The 12,476-nt window shown below is 32.1% G+C and overlaps 1 protein-coding gene across 4 annotated transcripts in view; it reads left to right on the top strand.

Annotated features, from left to right (window-relative positions):
• The first annotated feature begins 4,040 nt into the window (after window positions 1-4,040).
• Window positions 4,041-12,476, top strand: part of LOC130445503 (nucleolar protein 4-like) — a 92,772-nt gene continuing 84,336 nt past the window's right edge. For 2 of the 4 annotated variants that reach the window (XM_056781154.1, XM_056781152.1), the window contains exon 1: window positions 4,041-4,599. In XM_056781154.1, the coding sequence (XP_056637132.1) occupies window positions 4,555-4,599 (45 nt within the window). In that variant the 5' untranslated portion in view covers window positions 4,041-4,554. The remainder of the gene's footprint in view (window positions 4,600-12,476) is intronic. The other 2 variants (XM_056781153.1, XM_056781155.1) reach the window with 2 other exon arrangements.

Below are 12,476 nucleotides of genomic sequence, written 5' to 3'. Positions count from 1 at the left end.
TAATAGTTTATTCAATGTAAATTCTGAATGGTAAATATTTATTTGAATGTTGTAATTGTAAAATCTAATGAAAATAAAAAAAATACAACCCTATGTTCGGTACCCAAATTATTTTGATGCCAGCCTACAACAACAATTATAAAAGGATAATGGATAACTCTATTAGACATTGCTAAACTAAAAAGCGATTACAGTAACTAAAAAGTTGTAAGTTGAAGACAAAAGTCGGCTTAACTTTGTATTACGTATTATTTTTTATTTGAAGTATTGCGAAAGTAGTACGACTTCAATGACTATACTTGATATTATTTAATTTTTAGTAAAAAAAAGCTATGAATATTATATCATTTTTTAAAGAGCACTAAGTAGGCTAGTTTTTAAGAACATTTTCTGACTCAGTCTGGTACATTTTTTTTCACAGTCGCTAACCAAACTTTAGTTAAGGTTTTCGCTTTGAAACAAAAGGTAAGATTGAGTTGTTTTTTTTTTGTTAATGTCGTGCTACTTTTTATTAAAATGAATACAGGGTTGTCTCAACCAACTATTAGTGGTAGCCCAGAAAAAAAAGAATTATAAATTAGAGGTTTTTTATGCCCATAACAGACAAAAATAGGGCAAAAAGTAGAGATTTTCTGAAAAAACCTAAAAGTGTTAATATCTCGAAAACTAAAAAACTTTTACTGAGGTCATGTTGCTTTTATTTGATAGATCTAAAGCTGATCTACCTCCCGTGTCAGCCTGGCGTGCAATTTCTGAGACACCCAGTATAAGTCCTATTCCTGAAGTAGTTATACATGGATTTATAACGGTACAAGTGTTTTTGTATGGTATCGTTATAAATCCTTTTATAATATAACCAAACAATGGAAGTAGGCAGTTATATGTAACCATATATAATTATTTAGAAATATATAATAAAATTACAACTCAATACAAGTTATACACGCATCAATACTTGGTAGCCATACCCTTCGTAGTAATTAAAGCAGCACATCTTTGAGACCTGAATTTTGTGATTCTTTATTCAGAAACATTTTGTCATTCTTTCTGGACTTTCTCCCAGCAACTAGTTGTATCGATAGAGTCACCAATTCCTACTCTTAGTTTTAACTCTTGCCATCACTGTTACAAGGATGGTCTCAGAAGTACCTGGCACAACAAAGAAAACACAAAAATTTTGGAATAGAATATATTTATTCTAATATCATTTTAGCTTAATACACTTAGCACAGCGATGCTCAATAAGTTCGATACCCTTGTTATAATAAGAATTGTGAAGTTTCTAAAAATAGCCTTTAACTGCCCACATTCTATTTTCATCATTGGAAAATCTTTGACCACCAAGCCATTTTTTCAAGTCATGAAACATAAAATAATCCGAATCTGGAGAATAGGTGAGATGGGGTAGCAATTCAAACTTAAATCAATTAATTTTTGCCATTCTAATAACAGATGTGTGAACTGGTGCATTATATTGATGAAACAACATTTTCTTCTTAGCCAAATTCTCCCTTTTCAGTCCAATGTATTAATTGTGCTTTTGTTTCGGGTGTGAAGTGATGGACCCACGTTTCATCCATGGTTATTAAACGGCGCAAAAAATTCGGCTCTATTTCTATTAAACATTGCCAAATACTTGATGTAAACATCTTCAGAAGGCTGTTTTTGTTCAATTGTAAGCAAAAGCGTAACCCATCGGGCGCACAGCTTTCTCATATCCAAATTTTCAGTTAATATAAACGAATACTACATCTGGAGTCAATATTTCTGGAGTCCTCACCTCATTTAAACACTGCTTCCCAATAACTAACTGTTGATAACGAAGGAGCATTTTTGCCATAGTAGAATCTAGTTCAACGTTTTTATTGGTTGGGCTAATGCCTTTGAAATAAAATTATTGTATCACATAACAGTGACCAATTTTTTCTATGCTTCAAATTTTCTGAAAACGTTCATTATTGGTGGCTGTCAAACAAATACTAACAGCGTTGCGTCTTCAAACTTAAAACATATGATGTATAGATTGTGTTTTTTCTATCACAGTGATATTTTTCAAGCAACTACTGTCATCTCTAGGTCAAGCCAGGTAGTTCTGGAACCATCCTTGTATATCGAATTCAGACCTAGAGATAGAGTCGGCCACTTAAAACTCGGTATTTTGTAAAATTCTACTGAAGTAGGTTCGGTTGATGTTTCCGATGGTTCTGGCATCTTTTGATGAACAAATAGCAGCTTCACATACATTATAATATCTCTATAATAAGTAGAATACATGTTGCCTTCATTTTGAAATTTGAGCCAGCGCCTTTGGAAAAAAAGCCGCTCCAAAGCACATTGTTACTTCTCATATGTTTCATAGTTGTTATTTCATACCGTAAATCGTGTCTTGTACCTTTTGATCTTCGAACATATCTTCTATCATCATTTTCAAATCAATTAATTTTGGTTTTTCTTGTTAATAGCAGTTTGATCCAATGTTGATATCTTTTTGCAAAGTACAGTCTACTCATCTTATTTTTCTAACCTATTCCTGGTTTTTTCACACCAACACGTGAAAAACGTTCTACTTCATTCAATCCCCGTGTTAAAGTATTTTGAATATCGTCAGCCAAAATTTTTTCGTCCAACTATAGTGCAAATATGTCATCATTCTTTTCTACTTCTGAGACAACCTTTATTTTGAAACAACAAACAGTTGATTTTTAGGTCTTCCAGGATGGCATTTTTTCTTGTATTGTTTGTTGTTGTTTTTTTGTTTCATACTGCCAAAAAGACTCCATAGATTCTTTTTAGACTTGTAACAGTGAAACTAATACAGCTGAGTATTTTTGCAGTATTTTTAAAGAGTGTGCCAGTGAGCTTTCAAGCAATTTATTAGGTGCTAAAATTTCGGGAGTTTTTTTAAAACATTAATTTCCACTGTTGCGTTTGAGTGGCAGCTGACAAATTTGAAGCTTTAGATGGTGTTACCTCCTTCTTATTAGATTAACACAGCTTTTGACAGAATCCCGCTCATTTTCCACATGTTTCCAATATTTTTGCGTTTCTGAGAAGGATATTCGGGGTTATTTTCGTAGCAACTCTTTAAGAAGCAATTTCGTAATAAATCTGGAAATAATAAAGTCTAAAATATATAAAATAAGCTCAAAAACTACACAAAAACTTTGACAAAAGCATTTGTTTACTCCACTGACAATTCGCTAGATCGCTCAATTGATTTTGTAGATAGCAGATTTTCTGTTGTGGCTGCGGCTAACTTCAGTATGTTAGGACACATTTTAGCTGCATCAAAAGCACTCGGACTAGACGTAGTATTCGCCTTATTCGTGAAACAAACAGAACAGAAGATAAAAAATCACAAAATGGCACACTCATGATGTCATTATATGATAGTTGTAGATAAAAATGTTTAACGCGTTACTTGTAACGTCATCTTCGAACGCTTTTGACATTGCCAGTATTATGACAGTCATACAATAAGAGCTATTTCTTCAATTTCTCATTTCCTAGACCTTTTGATATATTAACGCATCTAAATGTTGTTGATTTTAGGTCTTAAGACTTAAAGAAAAGTCGAAACGTCAAATTTTATCTTTCATCCAAAAATTATTAAAAAAAAAATAGAACAAATTTTGATGCATTAAGAGCTATTATATATCATTATTATTTAGAGCGCCTGCCCTCCATTTACCCCTTAAATAACAATAATTAATGAAATCTCCTCAAAAACATGAAAAATTGAATAATTTCAAAATAATCATCGTACTAAAAATTTTAAACGTATTGACGTAATATACAAAAACCATTGTGTAGTAGTTTTGAGCCCGCGCTACCATTAAAGGTTATCTTCGGGGTTGAGGTCGAGTTGGCGTCACTTCATGTCCCCCCAAACTTCCTCTTCGGATTTTCTTTGGCAATCGTAGATTGTTAGTTGTCCTGTGTACTAGTTCCTCACACTCATGTGGGATCGTCATTTTCTGAGAGAGAGAAAGAGGAGAGGGGATAGGAGAACGCATGCTTCTAGCGTCGCGGGGCCGAACGCAAGAAGGGAACGGTCTACAGCGGGAAATGGTTATAATTCACTCGCAGACAAGCCGTACAATCGAGAAGGTCATGTCGTTGTAGACGCGTCGTTTTCAAAACATCATCATTAAAATATTACCTGAAATTCAGTTTCATAATACGATTTTACAGCAGTATCAGTACAACGATTTTGTGTAATTGCAGAACGGTCTTAATTTATTAACATAAACTCTAGTGAAAAGTGACTATAAACTCAATATTCATCAAAAAAGCATAAAGTGCGAATTTAACGGATATTTAATTTAAATTTCTCACAAGTTTAACGGAATTATACATTGCGATAACCTCAAAATTCAATATTTTGGAAGCGGGTCAACGTATTCCGTTGCCGACCTATCTCAATATTTGAAACAGTTAGTTGGTCATGGACAATTATTATTCTCACAAGGTTATTCGCTTTTGTAAGAGGTTTCTGTGTAAATTAAACTAGATTTTCAACGAGTAATTAATGGTATCTAACTGAAAAATAACATGTCTGCAAAAAGGAAAGCATCTGCGATTATACAACATCATAAGGTGAGGTTATATCAATTTTATTCTAATTTTATAGATCAGTAACGTTATTTATATGTATTTTTACATAAATTCATTAATATTATTCTGTCTTTCAAATTATTATCACAAAATAACTAATTGTTTTTTAATCTCTTCCTATTTTATAATTAAGTACCCACAGTCACAGTCTTAGCCGTACAGATCTGACAATACATTTGTGGTAATTAGAATAATAGCTATTGCAATATGGTAGTATCAAGCCTAATCATAATTAATATTATTCAGAGTCAATTTCGATTGTTGGTAGTTCTCGATGTAATATATGAATGTTTTTGATTTGGCCATTTTGTAACCCTGATCTCATTCTAATTGAGCATCACCGGAACGAAGTTCAAAAACACATTCATCAGCGAATCAACCTTCAGAAACTGGAGACAGATATTCGTATCGAAATTACTGAGAAAATAACTAGGTTAACTGAGAAATAGATATTTAAAATTTTTATAAACAGCATATTTACTTTTATAATCAGTTGTACTTCAATATAATCAGGTCAATAACTTGTTGCATGAATACAAAGAGTTTTAGTTTGACACTTTGAATATTGTGGAACTGGCATGATTATAATCATTCAGGAATTTCGAGATACCAAGTCGTATTTATTTCTTTTTGAATGAATTAGATAATTATAATGGATTATTACATCAATTACTAATTGGTACAAGAAAAATTATTATTACTTTTTAACAGTTATTTTCTGCGCTGGAAATGTGGCTACTGCTCAATGGAGTATTAATGATACAGGTGTTTTAATTGACTATGAAGCGTTTTGAAAATAAGATTTCATCTTATTTATTATATTTTGGTAATGTTGTTCGTTTAACTGAAGCTAGGGTTTAATAGAATTGCTATTATCATCCTCAGTTATTTTAATATGGCTTGTCATTTTCCTATTCTGCAAACTTATTGCTGCACTTATTTCATTCGAGCCAACGATTTTTAGTTCTTTCCAGTTAGTACAGTAAAATAAAAGTGAAAAACACACTTAAAGTTGCCATATATAAGTGGGTATAAGTATTTGGGGAAAAAATTGTTTAAAAAAATTGAGTGGTGGAAGGAAAAGAAATTTTGGGTATAATATAAGGAAATATATTTTTTGATGATACTACACAAATTGTCCTTATAGAATAAAAGTCTATTAAACCTCTCACAACTATGATATTTAGCTTTTTTTGCGTACATTAGTCATCATTGATGCAGTAGTTGAAACAAACTCATTGAAAACCATCGTGAAAACAAGTATCCAAGTATGTTGTGTTTCTCAAGACTTCCAGTTTATATTTCAAAGTTTTTTGGGGACGCCTCTTTAGAACTGCTTTTCTATTAGGTTCAACTAACCTTTCCGTGGTTTTCATATGCCTTCTTAAATTCGATGAAATTCTGAATCAAGCTATATTCACAATTTCTAATTACAACTAGACCGTTTCCACGATGTCCTTAACAAAGTACGCGCTACTTACTTGCCGAAGACATTGTAAAAAAGTTAGTTTTACAAATCCCTATTTTGTTGATTCGAACGAATTTCCCAGAATTCTGAAGACTGAAAGCTGAAAATAATCTTTAATATACCTTTTTTCTTGAAAAGTGGAGACATCAATTTGAAATTTTAGCTCTAAGATTTCTGAAAACGTGATTGTAAATGTCTATAAAATACAGCTAGAATTTTAAATAACTTAGACATCTTCAAAAATACCCAATTCAAAATTTTATTAGTGTTTTTTAGGACATTGCCGGATTATCTCAAAAGATTAAGGGGACACAAAATAAATGCAATACTTCTGGACCTCTGTTTCGGTCAGTTACTCTTCCTCACTTAAAAGTAATACTAAGCCAGTTCTACAGTGACGTTTCTAAAAAACAGATGCATTAAACAAATTAAACTTTTGTATGATTAACATAAATAGGGTTCTTGACTATTTAAAACTTAACACTCTAATCAAGTTAGTATTGTTTCTTGTGGGATATTAAGTCTCTCTCCGTCTACTACAACAATAAGCTCTGGGATCTAGTTTGAGATAGGAAGTCTAGCTGGAATTCTTCTTTTTAGCTCATCCCATAAATGTTTTATCGGATTTAGGTCAGTACTGTATACTTGCTACTCTATAACCCGAAAACCGACTTCTGCAATGTAATCTTGCACGATTCTAGCAGTTTGTGTCATGATGTATAAAGCTATTCATCTCCAATGTTGTCGACGTAAGGTAACACATAAATTGCTAAAATATCTATGATACAACTATCAGCTGTTAAACCTCTTTTGTGAAGTCGGTCGCTCCTACGAATCATGCAGGAATCGCTACCATAAAGGCTTATTCTGGTCTCGTCTGAGAATAGAACAGATCCCCATTGTTTCAACGTCCAATTCATATGATCTTGTGCAAAACGCAGGCGTGAATGAAAGTTTTGGACCAGTCGCAGGTGTTTTAGGTGTCAGGTTATAAAGAGGTCATTTCTTTCTTAGATGTGATTAATAATATAAAAAAATATAATATTGGTGTAATTTATAAAAGGAAGTGTAAGTTATCTCTGGCTAATCATTTTAATAAAAAAAGTCTACACATTTCAAGAAACAAATGTACTACGTACTACGTACTTTTTATCTTGTTTCGCAATAGGAAATCCAAAATAATGAATATATACACTTTATAAAAGTGTATGGGGTTTCTTTTTTCATCGGTAGCAGTCTACTCGAATGATGATAGTTTTGATTCGGGAGTGAAGTGATGGATCTATGTTTCATTCATTGTCACATATAGATGCAAAAAAATCTTATTTATTACGTGTAAAGATGGCTAAACACTGCTCTGAATCATCAACACGTTGTTTTTTTTGATCAACAGTGAGTAAACGCGGCATACACTTTGAAAAAAGCTTTCTCTAGGTCAAATGGTCATGCATAATTGTGAACACACTGTATTCTGATATCTTTACGGCCTCGGCTATCTCACGATTAGATATAAACAATTTGTGGACTTTTTGATGTTTTCTTGAGTTACCACCTCAATTGTATGACCAGAACGTTCACCTTCAACGATACGACCACGTTTAAATCCAGCAAACCAATAACAAATGATTCTTTTCGATTCAGTAGAGTCCGGATAATACCTTTGAAGCCATTATTGAGCTTGTACAGTATTTTTTTATCAAAAAGCGATGATAAATTAACAGAAGAAATTGTTTTGAATCCATTGTTTTAAAAATAGCAAAAGTTCACTATGTGGGTTAGTTGAATAGTATAACTAAGTAGTCAATGGCAGAGCCATCTGTGTGTTCGTCACACAACTTATTGCGTGATGTTATAGCAATCAGTAAATATAAAAACAAAAATTTAAAAAACGATGTTTCCATGAAAAATAAATCAAGGAAAATATTAATAATAAATAGAATTATAATTTAATAATTTTGCCCTCATTTTTTTAAACAATTCTCATAATAATTGGTTTATGAAATAGAAAATATGATCATTAATAAATTTCAATTTAGTAAGCACTTAATTTTGCGAAGGAAAAATCATATTTTGGTTGGTTTCATTGATTTTTTTCTAATACTGTCCAAAATCTCTTTCGTTTCGGCACAACTACAGCTTTATTTGTGCTTTAATGGTCTTTATCGTAAAAATCCTGTTTCTCTCAATCACATAGATGTATAGAAAGAAGTAAACCATAGAAGGAATCTATGCTCAAAAGGCATACATTTTTGTTGATGTGTTAGGTCAAATGGCAATTTATTTTGATCCCCTTATAAACGTTACAGAAATAGTTTGGAATGCATAGTTTTGAAAGTGCAGTTTCTTTAAACGCAATGTATTCTCCAAATAATACAGAGCCATAATGAGGAGAAACTAAATAGAATTCACAAGAGTAGGCCGTAAATATTTTTTTATCTTATTTTCTACTAAATATTTGTTCACATGAAATTCGATGTTAAATTCACATAAAAGTTGATGATTCTTACAAATTACGAAGCATTTGATATGATAATATGATAGACACGTATATTGAATGTACGAAAAAAGTTATTGTTACCGTTAGAGTAAAGATACTTAGGATGTTGTTGTGGGTTTCATCTTTATTATTGCATCAAACGTTGAATAATAGTAATTACGATAGAAGGTTAGAGTATTGCAACTGGCTGTCAGATATCTGATGAGCCCTAATTGATCTCACTATTTTGTGGTTATATTAAGCCACATTGGGAAGTGATGATAGTATAAATCGCTGCAATATATGTTGTAGAATTTTTGTGGATCAGGTGAAGTAAATAATAAACTCGTGAAAACTGAATACTTTAATTAAAACTCGTAACTCGAACGTTTACAAGTAAAGCAAATAACCGACTGACTCTAGTAAAAATACGATACACTTTTTAGACCTCTTTAAACAAGAACAGAGCGTCATTTTTATCGTTAGCAAAACATACACATAAACGAAAAACTAAACCAGTAGATATAAAAACGGTCAACAAATGTATCGATTACAAAAAACTCGTATGTCAGCCTAAAAATGCCGACACGCTAGTCAGTGATGCTTTTAAACACTTCAATAATATATGCCCTACACCTGATGGAAGAGGTTTAACAAAAGGGTCGAGTAAATATGGAGGGTGTTTCATAAATAACATCGTTTTCTTATGTTTATTAGATAATCAGACTAAAACAATGTGTTTCTATTCGAATCATAGCATTCTATTATCTTAAACCAACGTCAGCAAGCTCTTGGTAGAACCATTCTTTGGGCTTAAATGGAAAAAAAATGACGCTTTGAATTTTCAACATTTCCTTCGGGTCCAAATTTTTTTCCACTCAAGAATTTCGTTATGGGTAGTAATGGGTATAGTAATCTGAGGTCTGGACCAAATTCTGGATGTGCTAGGAGTTATACACCTCTAAGCGCTTCGATCTTATTTCGCAGTTTGTTCTTCAGCATTTAGAACTCGCTTTTGGTTCACTAAATCTGGACATTTCTTCAATAGAATCTCATACATTCGCATCTTCTCTCCACTATACGAGTATACTTTGCTATTAGTAGCTCGACTATCTGGAATAATTTTCAAGTACACTAAATCTTCATAGTCAATCAGATACACAGCAAGACTTACTCGAATCGATCTCTCTTTGCGACGGGTTTTTGTAAGTTTCCTTTGTCTATATACCGATTTACCATATTTGGGTAAATCAGCGAGCTACGATACTGAGTTGGTTTTCTATAACTTCACTAGTAACCTCAATATTCCACACAAGTGGAGAACCTGGGCGCCAACGATCTTCAAGCGTCAAATTTCCACAATTAAAACGATGAAACGAACTCCTCTTCCTCTTAAATTTCATATATTTTATTTTAAATGTCTTAAGAATACACGAATTTCGTATGTATCTCACTCCATATTATTTATTATAAAAACCTACTACATCGTTAATAAAGAAAGAGAGAACGGTTTAAAGAAAGCGAAGCATTTGTACTCTACATAGAATTAGAGACTAGTTTCAACAAAGTACGACATGTTTGAATTGAGACATAGAAATGGATGGTTAGATAATTGAATCCCTTATTTTCAATACGTCACCAAATGAAGAACGGCATCTAAACTTTTTGAGGGATGAACTACCTTGGACTTCTATCTCTGGGTCTGGATGAAAGAGCTTGTTCTGGCCTAACTACTCGGGACAATATGATAGAGACAATATGAAATGCAGTTGAAGAGAAAAAATTGATACTGCTGTTCAATCCATTATTTGAAGGGTAAATTCTTGTGTATACGGTACTAAAATTAACGGATCTATCATAATAAATTAAGAAAAATATTTTTTCGTCCTTCACGCCTGTAATTATATCCCTTCTACCCCCTTATTGTTGAACTTGTAACCCTAACATATTTCATAATCGATACGAGGGTTGGAGCGTAATTGCATTATAGGTCCATTGATGATTGATATAAAACTCATTTCGTGAATATAGACCTACCTAAAAATAGCAATATACGTGATGATTTAATAGTTACTACATTTTTATCATGTTTTCCTTATTGATGATTGCGGCAAGTTTCGCAAAATTGTCAGTTTATTAAGAATAATTTTATTTTTGAATAAATTTGTTATATATACACTATTATAAAGATTACATATAATTAAATAATATTTTGTTCTTTCAATTTTTGTTTTTTAACAAATTTTGTGAAACAAGATATCAAAAAAGTTAGAACAGGTCGCCTAGATTTCAAATTCTGTAGTGCAGAAATTTTTAAAATGTAAAGTGGACGTAATTGAAAAATCTCTACATAGTGACCCTGTGATGAATATGGGATAGCATCAGCACTTTATTAATATAAGCGAAAAATTGAAAGAGCAGTAGAAAAAATAGCATGAAAAAAAAAAATGTCGGTCGTACTTGAATACGAGGGTTGTTACCCAAGATTTGAGATAGACAAATAAAAACAAGTATTTATCAATTGAATATGGCTTTGTTGTTTTTCAAAATATTCTCCATTCAGATCACTTTTGCATGAGTTTGAACCAATTGTCGAAGCATATTTTTTATTCCGATTGAGGTATATTCCGCGATTGGTTTTCCTGATTTTTTCGAGCACGTCTGGCTAAAAAATGCTGGTGCTTGAACAACATTTGTTGGATTGGGCTCGACTTGAAAGACCAATACAGTCGATTGTTTAGTTTTGAGTTCATATGTATAGAGCCATGATTCATCGCCTGTCACGATCTTATAGACGTCTTTTGAAACACCGTCATTGATTTTTTTTCAGTATTTCTTTGCACCAATCGACACGAGGAGCTTTTTTTAAGCGATTGTCAAATTATATGCTATCCAACGCAAAAAAATAATTTCGTCAGTGTAATGTTTATGCAATATTGAATGTATGCGAGTGGAACTAATGCCTAAGTATGCATTACCAGATTTTGGATAATCCCCACGAAATTCATCCTGTATCTTGGGACTACGATTGAATTCTGAAAATCAGCGGAACACGGTGACTCTATATGGTGCTTCATCACCAAAAAACGAAGCGAGTTGATATGCAAACTACTGTTTGTTTAACCGCAAAAAAATGCGATTTAATTTCATCTTTTGACCAAATAATACTCGTTCTGAGTACGTTTACTATTAAAACTTGATGTTGACAATGTCAGATTTGACATATTCAAATCAGTGTTGCGATATCTCAAAATTAAAGTATTAACCCTCGTATACTGGATGTTTGTGCTCTCTACTATATATATGACGTTGATTTAAGACATTAAATACACATTAAATAGTGATTTACATACATATTCATATTCTCCCTATATTGTAAACAACGCATTTTCGAACTGTTTTGAAACCCGTAAGTAACAATTACCATGGATTTATCAATTGCCCTTGACGACAGGTTGTAAATCAACTTAGCACCCTTGGGTAGTATTAATTTATAGCATATAAAACGCGTATCCTATTTACTTGAAAATACCCTATATACATTGAGTTTTAACTACAAACCTCTAATTTTTTAGCTGATTGGGTGGTCCGGTCTCTAATTTGACAAATGTTGATTTCTTTTTATGGTGAAATGAATGAAATTAATATTATTTGCGGTTCGCAATGATTATCACAAAATAAATCTATTTGTGCTATAAAATATAGATTGTGAAAGAAAAAAAAGGAAAGTTCGAGTTGCTATTTTAGGTACATATAATAATTTTATTTTCTTCAATGTACATTAAACTACAGAGTACAGATGTACCTACGATTCTCACATAATGTAACAAATATTATACGTAGTTATACAACACTTCGTGTAGTCCGTTAATTAATTACTATAAAGAATTCTATAATTTTTCACAATAACATTTT

Source organism: Diorhabda sublineata, chromosome 6 (genome assembly GCF_026230105.1).
Source record: "Diorhabda sublineata isolate icDioSubl1.1 chromosome 6, icDioSubl1.1, whole genome shotgun sequence".
Classification (NCBI taxonomy): Eukaryota; Metazoa; Arthropoda; class Insecta; order Coleoptera; family Chrysomelidae; genus Diorhabda; species Diorhabda sublineata.
The sequence above is the reverse complement of the archived record's forward strand: the minus strand, read 5'-3'. Positions and strand labels throughout refer to the sequence as shown.